Genomic DNA, 18,003 nt, shown 5'->3' on the forward strand with positions numbered 1-18,003 from the left:
GGAAGTAGATTGCCCCATCTTCCTTCTGAAGAGTGGCTGGTGGGTTTGAACCGCCAGCCTTCTGGTTAGCAGTCAAGTGCCTTAGCCACTATGCTACCAGAGCTCCCACCTCCTACTTTGACGAGTAGCAACTGGGATCTTAAAAGCTTGCAAGCAGCCGTCTAGATGAAAAATGAGTATAAATCATTAATTTAGATTTAAATTTAAAATTTATCTTTCTATACTAATTTTCTGACCTGGTAGATAGTATCTAATAAAATTATGAAAAGCACATAAACTTCTTGGACTTCTAATTATTTTTCAAAATTTCCACACTTGGCATCTTAGGTTCTACCACATAAGTTTAATTTTCGAAGCATCAAAAGGATATTATAAATAATTCCTCAACAAAGATTATAGAGGCACTGTTAATCTGATATGGTATCATTATGAAGTTTTTATTTTATATAGAAGAATATGAAAAACAAAACCATCATAAGAAAAAGTCATGGGAAAGGAATGGTGAGAAAGTAACGGCCTAAAAAACTCCAAACCCACAGACACCGAGCTGATTCCGTCTCATAGTGACCCTACAAGACAGAGTGCCAGAGCTTTAATTATATGTGACCTTGGCTGTTTAAGGAGCTCTGGTGGCATAGTGCCCAAGGCACTTGACTGCTAACCAGAAGGCTGGTGGTTCAAACCCACCAGCCACTCCTCGGAAGGAAGGCTGGGCAATCTACTCCCATGGAGTTATCGTCCCAGAAACCCAAGGAGGTGTCACTATTAAGTCGGAATCTACTCGATAGCAGGAGTTTTTTTGAGTTTATAGAACTGAGTATAACTGCCCCATAGGGTGTACAAGACTGTAAATCTTTACAAAAGTAGACTGCCTCATCTTTCTCCCACTGACTAGTTGGGGGGTTCCTATCACTGACCTGTTGTTTAGCAGACAAATGCCTTAATCACTGCACTACCAGAGCTCTTCAACAGCCTAACCCACTGCCATCAAGTCACTTGACTCATAGTGAGCCCCACTGGGGTTCCAAGGAGGTAAATCTTTACAGAAGTAGATGGCCCCATCTTCCTTATACTGAATGGCTACTGGGTTTGAACCACCAATCTTGTGGTTAGCAGTCAAATTCTTTAGGCACTGTGACACCAGAGCTCCTTAAACAGCCTAAAGTCACATGTAATTAAAGCTGTTGCAGTAAGCTGCCTACAATGCATTTGCATAGTGGTAAACTCCCTCACCTTCACTGTGATATGATAAACCAGCAGGTTTATCATACTACGGTAGCTTGTGTGTTGCTATGAAGCTATGCCACTGGTTTCAATGCCAGTAGAGTTACCCACGTCAAAAAGGTTTCAACAGAGTTTCCAGACTAAGACTAGGAAGAAAGGCCTAGCAATTGGCTTCTGAAAATTAGCCAATGAAAAGCTTATGGATCACAGCAGAACACTGTCCAACTTGCTTGCTTTGGAGACATCATCAGGAGGGCTTAATCATGAGAGGACACTATTTGATGAAGCAGAGGGCTGGTGAGGGTGAGGGAGACTCTCAGTGAGATGGACTGACACAGTAACTACAAAGATGGACTCCAACATGCCAGCAATCATGAGGATAGCGCAGGACTGACACACCATTTTATTCTGCTGTACAGAGGGCTGCCAGGAATCAGAGTCAACTGGACAGCAGCTATCTATATAAGCTATTAAATAGCTGAACTCAAAAGAATATTATCATATAGTGCACTAAGAATATCTTGTTCTAGATCTTACTTCCATGTATCATCTGATGAAGCTTCTCAACTAAAATACTCGCCCCAGTTTACTGATCACCTATGTTCTGAGCTTACTGATCGTCTACTATGTACCAAGCATCCTACTGGGTTCTTTTCACATATATTTCTCACTATAGCTGTTCCAGGAAAGCTTCATAATACATTTTGTAGAAAATGTGAATTCTAACTCTCCTAATTTCATAAAGCAACTAGGTAGTAAAGCTGGCATTTGAATCTAGGTGTGTCTAATTTCAAACCTTGTAATTATAGAAGCCAAATGGTGTAGCAGTATAGAATTTGGGTTCAAATACTCACATTCTTAGATGCATACTTTCAAATTCTTATGTAATTCTTGAGCTCTTAACATACATACATACATACATACATATATATATGTGTGTGTGTGTATATATATATATATATATATATATATATATATGATTTTTAATCCCCTTTTTTTCAAGGTGAAGAAACAGTCTGAGATTAAGAACATGTTCAAGGTCACAAAGCTAGTAAATAACCAATCTATCATGCTTATCTAACATATTTAAAATTTACCTATTCATGAAAGGCAGCATGACTTGGCAGTTAACAGCAAGGAGCCTGGATGAAAATCAATAGATTGAGTTGGAAGCCTGGCTTCAAAATTTGCTAGCTGTGACCTTCAACAAGTTCTCTAGGATATTAGCACCTTCTTGTAGAGTTACAGTGAATATTAAATAAGGCAATACATGTAAAAGGAGTCCTAGTGGTACACTGGTTAAAGCATTCAGCTGCTAACCAAAAGGTCAGAGGTTCAAACCCATTACCCCTTTGTGGGAGAAAGTTGTAGCAGTCTGCTTCCATAAAGATTTAATGCTTTGGAAACCCTATGGGCCAGTTCTACTCTGTTCTATAGGGTTAATATGAGTCAGAATTGACTATCTGGCAGTGTGTTTGGTTTTAATATATGTAAAGTGTGTAGAACAATTTCTGGCTCATGGTAAGTATGCGATCTTAGTTTTTTTTTTTTTTCAATTTCAATTTTGGTGCCTTTAAAGCCCAACCTGCACTACTTCACATTATTTTCCAGGTAGTATATGGTAGAAATGAAGTCAGGTTTACATACTGGTTATCCCACATACCAATTATATATACCTGAGATGGTTAACTCCTCGGAAGGAAGATGGGGCAATCTACTTCCGTAGTGATACTGCCTCAGAAACCCAAGGAGGGGTCGCTATGAGTTGGGTCTGACTTGACGGCACATAACAACAACATTAACCTATTATTTATCGTTAGATGTTTCTTAATCTGGAGTACAAAGGTAGACTTTGGCATCAAGAAGACACAAATCCCTTGAAATCAGGTGCAAAATTTGCATGTATGTATGTAAGTGCTTTTTCCTGTCAATGGGATTCAAAAGGGTCTGTAACCAAAAAAATCTAGAACTCTGCCTTAGCTTCCAGAAATTATTGAAAACCAAGAGGTCACTAAATGAGTAAAACAAACTAGAGTTGGATATACTAGAAATAATGAGTTTAAAGCACATGAGAATAGTATCTTACCTAGAAATGTAAGGAAAGAATTTAATGAATTTGATTCTAGAGTCAATTTGGTAACAAAATAAAAAGAATGTATTGAACTTGTTCTACAACTGAACCTTTAAAAGAACTTAAAAGAAGTTGACATATTCTCAAAGAATATTTATAGTTGCTTTAAGAAGTGGTAGTGGGGTAGAACAGAAGGGCCAAAATTAAAGCAAAAGGAATATGATCACCTTGGATCTTCTTTCCCATTGTTCTCATCAAGAACATCTGGCACAAAGAAAACCAATACAGAAAATAAAGGCACCCGAAGGATGCAATTCTAGTCTGGAAGAAAAAAAAACCTAACATGTCAGCATTAATTCCTTTTTCCTAGGGGATAAAGAACAATAAATGATCCAGGGTGTCAAATAACACAAGCCAATTAGCTTGGTCCATATATTAATGACAGTGAGAAGATTAGGAGACAGGTGGCAAGCTCCTCCTTCCTATTCCACATGAGTGGGAAAAGGCCTGCAGGCTTTTGAGAAATTCAAAGGAAAATTTTTCTCATGAAAAAATTATACTGCTTCAAAAAGGGAAGAAACTGAATCATTCTTCCACCTGTCTAGGATACAGGATTTTTAGCTTCAGGAGTTCCCATCAGCAAAAAAGATCCTTTGTATAATTAAAATAAAGGAAGACGGGAATAGGACTGATACTTACCAAGTATCTATTATGTACTAGGCTCTTTATTTTAGTAATCCTATTTAACCCTTCGGAATAATCTTGATAAAGATTTTAAAAAAAAAAAAAGGTGCCACGGAGTTGATTCCAACTCTTGGAGACCACACACATGTCAGAGTAGGACTGTGCTTCGTAGGGTTTTCAGTCAATTTTTCAGAAGTAAATCAAGACATTTTTCACAGGTACCTGTGGGTGAGCTCAAAGCATCAGTCTTTTGGGTAGCAGTGAAGTGCCGTAACCAATTGCACCACCATCATAATTTTACAGATGAGGAACCTGAGGCTTCTTGTTGTTGTTAAGTGCCATCAAGTTAGCTCTGACTCAGAGACCCTATGTACAACAGAACAAAACACTGCCCAGTCATTTGCCATCTTCACAATCCTTGAACCCGTCATTGCAGTCACTGTGCCAATCCATCTTGTTGAGGGTCTTCCCTTTATTCGCCGATTCTCTACTTTACCAAGCATGATATCCTTCTTCAGGGAATGGTCCCTTCTGACAGCATGACCAAAGTAGGTGAGATGAAGTCTGGCCATTCTTGCTTCCAAGGAGCATTCTGGCAGCACTTTTTCCAGGACATATTTGTTCATTCTTCTGGCAGTCCATGGTATTTTCAGTATTCTTTGCCAACACTGTAATTCAAAGGCATCAATTCTTTTTCAGTCTTCTTCATTGTCCAGCTTTCACATGTATATGAGGTACCATGACACAGGTTTAGTGTACCTTAGTCTTCAAAGCAACAATCTTTAACCCTTTAAAGAGGTCTTTGGCACTGGATTTGCCCAGTGCAATACAATACCAGATTTCTTGATTGCTGCTTCCATGGGTATTGATTGAGGATACAAGTAAAATGAAATCTTTGACAACTTCAATCTTTTTTCCATTTATGTAACAGTGCTTATTGGTCCAGTTGTGAGGATTTTTCTTTTTTTATGCTGAAGTATAATCCATACTGAAGATTGTAGTATTTGATCTTCATCAATAAGTGCTTCAAGTCATTTTCATTTTCAGCAAGCAAGGTTGCTGTTGTCTGCATATTGCAGGTTGTTAATGAGTATTCCTCCAATCCTGATAATATGTTCTTCATATAGTCCAGCTTCTCAGAATATTTGCTCAGCATACAGATCGAATAAATATAGTGAAAGGATGTAACTCTGACTTACATCCTTTCTGATTTTAAACCATGCAGTATCTCCTTGTTCTGTTGAAACAGCCTCTTGGCTGGTCTGTGTACAGGTTCCTCATGAGCACAGTTAAGTGTTCTGGAATTCCCATTCTTCCCAGTGTTATGCATAATTCGTTATGATCCACACAGTTGAATGACTTTGCATAGTCAATAAAACACAAGTAAATATTTTTCTGGTATTCTTTGCTTTCAGCCAAGATCCATCCGACATTAGCAATGATATTACTTGTTCCAAGTCCTAGTCTAATTCCAGCTTGAATTTCTAGAAGTTCCCTGTCAATATATAGCTACAACCATTTTGGAATTATCTTCAGCAAAATTTTACTTTTGAGTGATATTAATGATATTATTCAACAGTTTCTACATTCTGTTGGGTCACCTTTCTTTAGAATGGGCACAAATATGAAACTCTTCTAGTCAATTGGCCAGGTAGCTGCCTTCCAAATTTCTGGGCATAGAAGAGTAAGTACCTCCAGAGCTGCACCTATTTCTTGAAACATCTCACCAATTCCTTCAGTGCAGCTTCAAATTCATCCTTCAATACCACTGATTCGTCTTTTTTTTTAAATTTTTGCAGTTTCCTCCTCTCTAATATCATTGATTTTTGATCATATGCCACCTTCTGAAATAGCTGAACATCGATCAATTCTTTTTTGTACAGTGACTCTGTGTATTCCATCTTCTTTTGATGCTTCCTGCATCAGTCAATATTTTGCTCATGAATCCTTCAATATTGCAACTTGAGGCTTGAATTTTTTCTTCAGTTCTTTCAGCTTGAGAAATGCCAAGTATGTTCTCCCCTTTTGGTTTTCTAACTCTAGGTCTTTAAATATTTCATTATAATAATTGATTTTCTCTTCTTGAGCTGCTCTTTGAAATCTTCTGTTCAGCTCTTATCTTGTTATTTCTTCCATTCACTTTAGTTACTCTCCATTTAAAAGCAGGATTCAGAGTCTCTTTTCACATCCATTTTAGTCTTTTCTTCCTTTCCTGTCTTTTTAATGACCTTTTGCTTTCTTCATGTATGTTCTTGATATTGAAACTTAGAGAAGTTAATTAAGTTGACCAAATTCACTCACCTAACAAATAGTAGAGCTGGGATATGGAACCAGACTTTCTGATTCCAGTGCTTATTTATGTTCTTTCTTTTATTCCAATCTACTTTCCCAAGTCTGCAAACAGCTATGAAAAAAATATTTTATAAAAATATTTCCATACCTGCTATTCATCTGGGGTCCTGCAAGAGGATACATAGGCTCCATGATAATTTGGTAAATGATTTATCCAATTTCAAAGGCTCAGTAATCTAAAAAATAAATACAATGTTATGAATGGATGACAAAAACAAAGATTTAGCCACTTATTAACAAAATTACAGACAAAAGTATCTAGGATACTTCTATAAAATACATTATAGATTAATAAGATAAAATGCTTATGGATGCTGCTAATCATTTTCATACTTTACGGCCATTCTCCCTATAAATTAATTCTCCCCCAAGATCCTCCTTGCATCAACTTAATGAGCTGGGTAAAGCAGGCAGTATTTTAACCAGTTTTTCACACATGTACACAGAAGATGTATGTTTTATGACTTTGCCAATGTCATGCACCTGTGACAAGAAGATTTATAAATAAAACTGGAGGTCTTCAGATCCCCAAGCCCACTATGCTCTTGCCATTACATCAAGGTAGGGAACTGGCAGTATTTTTATGTATTATGTATTGTTACTTTGTAATTAATTGGATCCTTATGGGCTGAAGAAAGGATCCAAAGCATTAACTTCTTTGTAGGTGGTAAATCTTACAGGAAAATCACAAAACATCTTTATTTATGCCGATATGCAAACAATGATGTATTTTGAAAACCATATTGTACCTAGCTATTCTCCTTTACTACTGACAGAACTGGTATGAAAAGATTTAAATCAATTAGCATTTCTTTTGTTAATCAAAGGTAGTAATACCAAATTGTCAAATTAATAGAAGAGATTTTAACAAAAGCCTCACAGTGTTCAGAAAATTATAAAGCAACAGATAGGAAAAATTTTAGCTAGATATTCATTGGACCTATAATGAAGTCATCAAGGAATCTTCAACCTTGTAGAGATAGAAGACAAACACTGCATCCTCACAACTGACCTATATCAGAGATCTTTTTTTTTTTCAGCTCCACATGTCTTCTCTTGATAATTTCTTTTTTATTTTATTTTATTGTGATTTGGGTGAAAATTTACAGAGCAAATACACTTTCCATACAGCAGTTCACATACTCTTTGTCTCATGACATTGACCACAATTTATCACAATGCAACAGTTATCCCTCTCACTTCCTCCTGATAATTACCTCTTCCCTGTGTCCATCCCTCCATGCACCCCTGCCCCCTGAGCTGTCTCCCTGTGCATAAGCAGCCCTTCTTTCTCCATGATTGTTCTCTCCAAGAAGTGTATCTACCTCAGGTAAATGTTCAACTCCTATGCCTGTCTTTTGCTTGGCTAGAAGCCACAGGTGTGGGTTCAATTCCAGACATGAGGCCATAGTCTCATCCACCAGGCTCTGTTGGACCAGCAAACCTGGTCTCCTCCTTTTTTTTTCTCCAAATGATTTTGAGTTTTGTTTCACATTGTTCTCCCTCTCTATCCAGGATCTCCTACATAGATCCCCTTCCAAGTGGTTGATAGTGGTAGCTGGGCACCATCTAGTTCTTCTGGTCTCATAGTCGTATAGGCTGCAGATCAGATGGTGTACCAGTCGCTAGGACTAATTGTTTCCATATTTTTGGTTTTCTTCATTCTTTGCTCTGGATGAGGAAAGACCCATCATTGCATCTAGATGGCAGCTTGCTAGCTTTTAAGATCTCAGTTGCTACTCGCCAAAGTAGGAGATGGAACAATGTTTTGTATGTTATGCCAATTGAGCTTGATGTCCCCTGTGACTATGGTCCCGAGCCCACAGGTTCAACTACTCGGTCCCTCTGGGTAGCTGGCTGTGACCAAGAAATGACTACAACCTTGCCCCTTGTCAGCTCTACTATACACCTGGGAATTCAGATCATACACATAAACTTATAGGACCACTGTCTGCCAACCCTATACTTGTTCTTGGGTACACTCTCCACTTCATAGACATACCTAATAGTTCAGCCTGTCCACCCATCTATCCACCTGTATATCCATGTTTGCCTTCACTGACAACACAGTTACTGTATGTGCACAAGGGTTCATCTTTGTTATCTGTACCTCTCACGTAACTCTCTTTCTCTTCCTCAATGCCACCATATTGATCACTTACGTTTAGTACATTGCCCTTCTCTTCACCCAAATCAATACTTATCTCTATCTATCTAACAGTTTTCCCTCCCCTTTCCTCCGACCCAGGTAACCAACAAAGAAAATTTCCTTCCATAGATAAACCTTTCCTTGACTTTTCCAATAACGGACTAATACGATATTTGTCCTTTGGGATTGACTTATTTCACTCAGCATAATGTCCTCCAAGTTCATCCACATTATACGGTGTTTTGCAGATTCTACATTATTCTTTAGTGTTGCATAGTATTCCATTGTGTGTATGCACCATAGTTTGGTTATCCATTCCTCAGTTGATGGACACCTAGGTTGTTTCCATCTTTTGGCTATTGTAAATAGTGCTGCAATGAACATGGGTGTGCATATGTCTATTCTCGTCCTGGCTCTCACTTTTTTAGGATATATATCTAGTAATGGAATGGCTGGGTCAAATGGTATTTCTAATTCTAACTTTTGAAGGAATCACCATACTGCTTTCCACAATGGTTGTACCATTTTACAGTCCCACCAGCAGTGTATGAGAGTTCCAATCTCTCCACATCCTCGCCAGCATTTGTTATTTTGTCTTGTTGAATTTTGCTACTAGTGCTGGACCAAGATGGTATCTCATTGTTGTTTTGATTTTTCTCTGGATAATTTCATCCGCTGCCATTTCCAAAACCCAAACCCACTGCCATCGAGTTGATTCTGACTCACAGAGACCCTTTTGGGTTTCCAAGGCAGTAAATCTTTACGGAAGAAGATTGCCCCATCTAAGCTGGTAGGTTTGAACTGCCAACTTTTTGGTTAGCAGCCAAATGCCTTAGGCACTGTGCCACCAGAGCTCCTTAGTATTTCCTATATTCTTTAATTAAGTCTTATATTTCTTTATGCCTTGCATTATATTTCAACTCCAGTAAAAAGAACTGTCTCAGGCAAGATAAGGGAGAAAAGAGTTATTAATGCAAGTATAGAAATTCATTTAGAAGACACTTTTTAGATAAAAACAAAAGCAGAAAATACTAACAAGAACAAAATCCTATAGAAAGTACCCACCTAAAACAATTAGTCTAAGAGACTGGTAGACCATGCGATTCTCAGCCTATATGACCATGAGACCAGAAGAACTAGATGGTGCCTGGCTACCATTGTCAACTACTCAGAAAGGGATCAGTGCAGGAGATCTTGAATAGAGTGGGAGAACAATGTGGAACAAAACTCACAATCGTAAGCAAGGCCAGGTTTGCTGTCTGATAGAGCTTGGTGAGACCCCTTAGACTATGGTTCCTAATTACCCTTCAGGTCTAGAACTGAACTCACTCCTGTGGCTTCCAGTCAAACAACAGACAGGCATACAGGATGAACATTTACATCAGGTAGACACATTCCTGAGAGCAATCAATTGTGGGAGAACAGAAGAGCAGTGTTTGCACAGGGAGATAGCTAAGGGGGCAGAAATGCATAGGAAAGAGATAATCGCAGGGAGGAAATGGGAAGAGAGCTGTTACATTGTGGGGAACTGCAGTCAATGTCATGAAACAAAATGTGTATGAACTGCTATATGGAGAATGAATTTGCTCTGTAAATCACAATAAATATTAAAAAAAAAAAAAAGGAAGTACCCATCTAAGGTTGCCTAATAAGCCCCTTTTGGAGACATCTGGACTTCAAAGGTTTAATGTAGTTCCTATGGAATGTAGGCTTTAATTTCCAGAGCGCTTTTATGCCATGTGGTTATCATGGATAACAGTATGTATACACATTAATAATTGTAATTTTGGAAGGTATATAAAGTGGCACTTTTCTTCATTAAAGAAAATAGTCTTAAAACTCCGTATCTGTCTCCATTTCTTTTTGCATTAGGGTAAAAAAATAGGATAAAATGTTTATTCATTTTTCATTTTAAAGCAATACACATAAGACATTTTATTCTGAAAATATCACACAAGCAATTAAAGCTAAGGAAATTATAACCAAACAACACCTATACCTAGCGAAACATATTCTTCTCAGATAGTGGCATTATTCTCTTATCAAATGGAAACCATGAAGTCATTCTTACCTGTCCTTTCTCCTTCTGCCATATAAATTCTCTCTTTTCATGCCCACTGCCTTAGTTCCTGACTTTATCAACTCTAACTAGGTTTACTGAAAAGTCCCTACAGTGTTGGTAGAAGAAATACAAAGAATACAAAGAAATTTGTATAGAAATACAAATCAGACCAAGTAATTCCCTTGGTTATAAAAAATTTCTGATGACTTCTCTTTATACACAATAAAAAGACTTCACAATCTTGCCCCACCCGATTTTTCTAACCTTTTATCTCCTTATCCACTCATCCTACACCCCAAACTGAACTACCTGCAGTCATCCTCCCTCCCCACCTTCATTTTAGTGTCTGTACAGGCTGTTCTCTTAATTTGAAATGCCCTGATAAACTATCATCCTTCACAATCTCAACTCGATTGTCACTTCCTCTGAAACCTCCTAGATCCTATGGTGGTGTCTCTATCACTGTGTTGACACACAGCGTTTTCACACCTTATTTACGTATTACTTCCACTAGACAAAAACAACAACAACAAACCAAACCCACTGCTGTCCAGTCAATTCCGACTCAGCGACCCTACAGGGAAGCGTAGAAATGCCCATAGGGTTTCCAACGCTGTAAATTTTTACGGAAGCTGACTGCCTCATTTTTCTCCCGTGGAGCGGCTAGTGGGGACCTTTTGGTTAGCCGCCGAGCGCTTTAACCACTGCACCTCCAGGGTTCCCTTCCACTACACCACGAACTTCAAAAACTGAATGATCCCCTACTACGTGGCAGAGTTTAGGTGGCTATTGAGAGAAATTCAGGGACGAACAATACAAGATCGCAAGCTTCAAGAATTTTAGTACAAACAACTTTAAGTGGCACGTAATCGATTATAAATCTCTTTCACATACCTTATTTCAGATGATTTCCCAAAGAATCTGGTCCACTTAGCCTCCCCGACTAGTTCCCCTTCTGGTCATCGGTCCCAGGCTCCCGAGTGCTGAACCCATCATAAGGCCTGGAATGTTACTCACTCTCCTACCCCAGTCCCCATAGAAAGATTCCTGAGAGAGAACTTCACCCCTTCCTAAGCCTCCGCCCCTCAAGGAGAACAAGAAGGACAAAATCCCACTCACCTCAACCTCCGATAAAGTTGGGCTCTGTTTGTTACGTGGAAACAAGATAGCTCCAAGGAGCGCCTCCGCCGACACCAGCCCCGCCTCTGGGACGTTGGTGTCGCGGCAATAGCCGCGGCAAACAAGCTCGTCAAACCGAAGCCCGCGCCGCGCCTGCTGAGTGGCCAGAAATCCGATCCATCAGGAGAGGGGGCTGTGCTGGTTGCGTCATGCACGGTCGCCGCAATGTGCCTGTCCATCAGCCAATCAAAGCCCGCACCGGCACCGCGCTGGCCAATCCTAAACTTCTAAGGAGACTAGAGGGCGCCACCGGCACTTCAGGATCCCGATCCGGAGGTTTTAAATGCTTCATTTTCGTCAACGGTTTTGAGTTCCGGGGTGGGGCGGGTCATGCGCACGCTCAGGGAAAAGACCATCTGGCGAGCTGTGAGAAGAGGGTAGTGGAAGAACCCGGAAGTGCTCTTTGTTGGGATCGCCGCTTTGGGAGTGGCTGTTGAGAACCGCTAGAAACGGATGCACTGGAAACAGCCCCCAAATTACTTGAATGGGCAGGGAAGAGAGGAAGTTAGATTTGTTCCATTGTCTTTTCTTAGAAGCATCCCCTCCTCTCAGTAATATAAAAGTAAAAATGAAAAGAAGTTATTTCCTGTTGAGAATGTGACTTAAATTTGTAAGCCATCATACTTCTCTCCACAACTAACGTTGGTATTGTGCTTCCTCTGCCATTATTTTATTCTACCAAAGTAGACAGCAGTTATCCCTATTCAACAGTGTGAAAAGATCACACAAACTCCACTTTTGTTAGTCTCCTGAGCAGTATAAGACTGTCCAAGTCTGAGCCGCATTTGCAGGCTGTCATGTTCCGAGTAAGCATCCACCCTTTTAAGAGAATTAAAATACTAATCTGAGAAACGTACAAACTAGCCGATAAACATAAGCTCCATAGAGTGTCATATTCTGTCCTGGAAAAAATTCTTGCAATCTAGGGCACACATCTTTAAAATAGTGGCCAGTATGAGAGTTTGAATAAGAAAACGTAAACTGAGATACAGGAGAAGCACCAGAAGTCTTGGCATCTCAACTCCTACGGTCCCACCTGGACCAAATTCATGTTGAAGAAGTAGTATTTGTCGTTAGTTAATGTCACGCTCAACCGCTAAAGTTTGGCGGTTCTGACCCACCCAGTGGCTCTGTGGAAGAAAAGGCCTGGCAATAGCCAAGAAAACCCTATGAAGCAATTCTACTCTGTTAACATGAGATGGTCCTGAGGGAAGAGTATAGCTAATTCTAATAATAATAAAAAACTGTAGTTATAATAATACCAGCTGTGTGCCAAGCACTATGCCAGATATTTTACATACATCCTAAGAAGTGTATATAGATACTCTGTTTTTATAGAGGAGGAACTAGAGGCTTGGAGAGGACAAAGAACTTTCCCAAGGTCATACATGGTATCCCTAAATCTATGAGCACAAAGTCTGTGCTAATTTTGTTCACATTCTATCCCCAGAAGAGTGCCTTGCACATGGTAGGCACTCAGTAAATATTCGTTAGAGAAGAGGCAGTACAGCTAAATAAGTAGAAGAGCCAAGATTCAATCCAGGTGAGAGAATAAAAAATAGAAAATACCTAAAGAATGTCTAACATATGACATCTGTATTTTAAAAAATTTTTGAAAAATATTTGGTGAGTGAGTAGGTGGGGGGGAAAGAGTCAATCAATAAATAAATATACTTTTTTTTTCTGTAAAATATTTGTTGTATACTTGATATAAAACAACTCTTCTATAAAAGTGTCTGTGTAATTGTAAAAGGCTATGGGAACTAATATTTACTGAGTTTTGGTACTTCCTCAAACAATGTGCTAGGTACTTTCCACAAGTTATCTCCTTTGGTCCCTTACAACAGTTGAATAAAATGGAATTAGTAGTCACTATGAAGTGAAATCAACTTGATGACAATGGGTTTGGTTTTATGTTAAAGATGGGAACCCTGGTGGTGCAGTGATTAAGCGCTTAACTGCTAACCAAAAGGTCCATGGTTTGAACCCACCAGCCACTCCATGGGAGAAAGCTATGACAGTCAGCTTCTGAAAAGGTTACGGTCTTAGAAATGCTATGGGGCTGTTCTACTCTGTCGTATAGAGTTACCATGAGTTGGAGTCCACTTGACAGCAATTAGGTTTTCTTTTGTTTTTACTAGTTTATTACAAATGAAGTAGCTGAGAATCAGAGATGTTAAGTAACTTATCTAAAATTGCACAACTACTTCCTATGTGATCCCAAACCAAGGTTTATCTCCCTATATCTCAATAACTTATTGTTTTGTTTTTACTATAAAAAAGAAACAGTAATAAGACTAGAATAAAGGGATTAGTAAGCTGGTAGATGGAAGAAATCAACAAAAACTTTGTGGCATTAACTTTAATTGAACAGTATAACACGTATGTTTTCTTTATGTATTTGTTCAATTGATATATACATACAGAGAAAGAGAAATTTATCTTAGGAAAATGGCTCACACACTTATAGAAGCTAGCAAGTCCCAAGTTCTTGGATCAAACATCAAGCTGGAGGCTCTTCCCGACTCACTAAGCTGTAGGGGCTGATGAGCTCAAGGTTGGCAGGCAGTGTATTGCCTGTTGATTCCAACGAGTGACAAATCCAAGATCACCAGGCCGAATGGTGGATTGTTCACTCATGGACAGTTGTAGGCAGCACAACAGGATCCCGATCCACAGAAGAGTGTCTCTTTTTCCCAAGATGTCCATAAATATAGTGGAAGCAGGCCACACCCCTACGGAAACTCCCTTTCAATGGATTGGCTGCTTGAAACATATATCCAATCTCATCATGGGAATAACCCACATCACAACTGCTTAAACCACTCAGAATTGTGGTCCAGCCAAGTTGACACACAACTCCAACTATCACAGGCAGAAAGCCTCAGACAGTGATGCTTGTCTGAAAAAGTATTAGCAAACACAGGGGAGCTCTGGAGCAAAGATTGCCTATTAAAGGAGTCCTACATTAGGCAGAAATGGCTAGGCCCTAGAACTCTTGCTGTGTTCATTCATTGCTTGGGTATTCCCAGAAAGACAGGCACCAAACGAAGATACATCTTGAAGGCTAGAGGAGAACACTGTCAGCTAACTGCATTTTTTACAGATGAATAGCAAGATCTTTCTGGAAGGATACTCAAGGGACAATCTCCATGATTGCCACAGGTATAATAACTTCAAAAGTCCAGGGATGGGAGCTTCTGGCATCTTCAAGGAAAAACAAGGAGATTAGTATACCTTGAGCAGAGGGAGTGAGGAGCATTTGAGGTGGAAGGCGGTAGAAGGTTGATAGACCATGTAGGGCTTTTTAGACCATGGTAAGGCCTTGGTTGTGCTCTGAGTTAGATAGGAAGCCACTGGAAAATTCTAAATAGAGGTCTGACATAATCTGACATTTAGGCTTTAAAAGGACCACTGTGGTTGCTATGTTGAGAAAAAACTGTAGGGGCCAAGGGAATAAGCAAGGAGACTAATGAGAAGGCTGTTGCAATAACTTAGGGGCGAGATCAGACCAAAATGTTAGCAATGTTGGAAGTGGTGAGAGATGTTGGATTCTGGGTACCTTTTTAAGTAGAATCAGCAAGGTTGGGTGTAGGATGTGAAAGAATGGGATTTTGTGTGGGTCACTCATGATTATGGTTTTCTTTAAAACTACTTTAAGATATCTGAAAGATAAATGCAAAGTGATGTGAGTTAGCCAAAAAGGAAGAAGTAATTTTTCCACTCAGGTGTGAGCTGGACATAAAGATTTCCTTCTGAAGAGCACAGGATGGAAAGTGGCGGACAAAGAATAACATTACAGTGAAGAAACCTGGCAAACACTACTAACTCATCAGGTGATTCAGACCAACATCAACAGTCATAAATCATGTTGATAGCATGTACAACATGGGGTTAAGAAGTCTTCCTTCTTAAACCCAGTTTTATCATGAGTAAAACATCAGAAAAATTCCACTAATGGGGCACCTTACAAAACACCTGACCAGTACTCAAAATAGTCAAGGTTATCAAAAACAAGGAAAGTCTGAGAAATTGCCACAGCCCAGAAGAGCCAAAAGAGAAATGATAACTAAACATAATGTGGTATCCTAGATGGGATCCTAGAACAGAAAAAGAACATTAGATAAAAACTAAGTCCCAAGTTCTTGGATCAAACATCAGGCTGGAGGCTCTTCCAGACTCACCAAGCTACAGGGGCTGACGAGCTCAAGGTTGGCAGACAGTATATCGGCTGTTGATTCCAAATCTAAAACTAAAAATCTAAAACTATGGGCTTTATTTAATGATAATCAATCAATACTTGGTCATTAATTGTAACAAATGTATCAAACTTATTTAAGCTGTAAATAATAGTACTTCATTATTTCAATTTTCCTATAAATCTAAAACTGTTCCAGAAAATAAAGCCAATTAAAAAGGAGAGAAGAGTTGAATCATATGCTAATTTTTAAAGTAACAACAATAAAATAAAATTCTTCCCTTTTAAAATAATAACTCAAATACCAATAAGGTTTCAATTAAACATTTTATTACCAGCAGGCTAGTTATTTCTACACAGGATATACATTTAATGCTATGCATACAGTAAATACTTTTTGAATTGAATTAAGAGAAAAGTAATTATTGAGTTCGTCATTTTAGGGTTAGAATGACTCAACTTTTTATTTAGTGCAGCTTGGAGGTGTCTAATGGACCTCTGGTGGTGTAGTGGTTAAAGCATTTGGCTGCTGAAACAAAAGATCCACAGTTGAACCCACCAGTTCAATTAAAAAGGATTTATAGCCTTGGAAAACCTACGGGGGTCATCACTATGGGTGGGAACCGATTGGGTAATAGCAGGTTTAGTTTTTTTTTGGTAAGGAGCTCTGGTGGTACAAAGGCATTCAGCTGCTAATCAAAAGGTCAATGGGTTGAACCCACAAGCCTCTTGGTGGGAGAAAGAGGTGGTGTGCTTCCATAAAGATTTGTTGTTGTTGTTGTTATATGCCGTTGAGTTGTCTCCAACTCATAGCAACCCCTCCTTGGGTTTCCTAGGCAGTTTCACTACAGAAGTAGATTGCCCAATCTTTCTTCTAAGGAGTAGCTCGTGGGTTTGAACTGCCAACCTTCTGGTTAGCAGTCAAGTGCCTTAGGCACTATGCCACCAGAGCTCCCCCATAAAGATTTAGTGCCTTAGAAACCGTACGGGTAAGTTTTACTCTGTCCTATCTCGGAAACCCAGTGGGGGTCGCTATGAGTTGGAAGCGACTAGATGGCAGTGGATTTGGTTTTTTGGCTTTTCTAGGGTTGCTATGAGCTGGAATTGACTAGATGGTGGTGGGTTTGGTTTGAGAGGTGCCTAAGAGGTTACTTCCCCAGATATTTAAAAACATTACTTTGGAATTATAGTATAATGCAACAAGCACTAGCTTTAGTGATCTGGTCCCAGTTTTACCATTTTATCCCCAAGATGGATTTTTTTTAAATTTCCATATTATTAACTCATATAAAAGATTTCATGCATGTGTACAAAAATTAATTAAAAGGGCTGCCCACATGTGCCCATTCTTTGATCCTTGTTTATATATATTTATATCATTTCAAAACACTGTGAGATTGCTGTGGTTATTGGCCTCATAGAGGAAAGCTACTAGTCTTATTTTAGAATTTCCAAGTGTTTTAATTTGCTTCTGAGAGAACCACTTCTAGTGTGTCGTACTTTCTAAAAAATGTATGACTTAATTGCATTGTTATAACAAGAAAGGAAAATTTAAAAAGAAAAATTCATCCAAAATGTGTATCATTTGTTTTCATTTTCCCTTGTCCCATTTCAGCCCCTATCCACATGACATGTCTTTATGATTAGAAGAACAGGTAAATATTCACTGTTATAAAACTTGAACATGCCTACTAATATGTTGGCTGTGGGGATTAAAGAGCTATTGTTGTCACCAGGAACAAGGAAGTTGGAATCAGCTGTTTACCCTCCTCCTCCCACTTCTGTAACTTATTTACTAAGTTTCTCCAACTTTCCTTCTTTCAACTTATACTTCTGAATGAAACTGTACTGCTTTTTAAAAACTAGTTTCCTTTTTAAGAAACATTTTTTTTTTTAAAGAACCATATTTAAAAGAGGAATTGTTGTTGTTGTTGTTGTTATGTGCCATCGAGTTGGACCCGACTCATAGCGACTCCTCCTTGGGTTTCGGAGGCAGTATCACTACGGAAGTAGATTGCCCCATCTTCCTTCCGAGGAGTGGCTGGTGGGTTTGAACCACCAGCCTTCTGGTTAGCAGTCAAGTG

General features: G+C 39.0%; 1 protein-coding gene across 1 annotated transcript in view; it reads right to left on the minus strand.

The window, feature by feature from the left end:
* The window catches only part of STIL (STIL centriolar assembly protein), a 97,995-nt gene extending 85,982 nt beyond the window's left edge, over positions 1–12,013 (minus strand). The window contains exons 1-3 of the mRNA XM_007946725.1: positions 11,921–12,013; positions 11,662–11,817; positions 11,253–11,328 (exon numbers count right to left, since the gene is read on the minus strand). Of these exons, the coding sequence (XP_007944916.1) occupies positions 11,253–11,328; positions 11,662–11,817; positions 11,921–12,013 (325 nt within the window). The remainder of the gene's footprint in view (positions 1–11,252; positions 11,329–11,661; positions 11,818–11,920) is intronic.
* Between the last annotated feature and the right edge of the window lie 5,990 nt (positions 12,014–18,003).

This window comes from Orycteropus afer, unplaced genomic scaffold, assembly GCF_000298275.1.
Source record: "Orycteropus afer afer isolate SDZICR_OR568_19922 unplaced genomic scaffold, OryAfe1.0 scaffold00169, whole genome shotgun sequence".
Lineage (NCBI taxonomy): Eukaryota > Metazoa > Chordata > Mammalia > Tubulidentata > Orycteropodidae > Orycteropus > Orycteropus afer.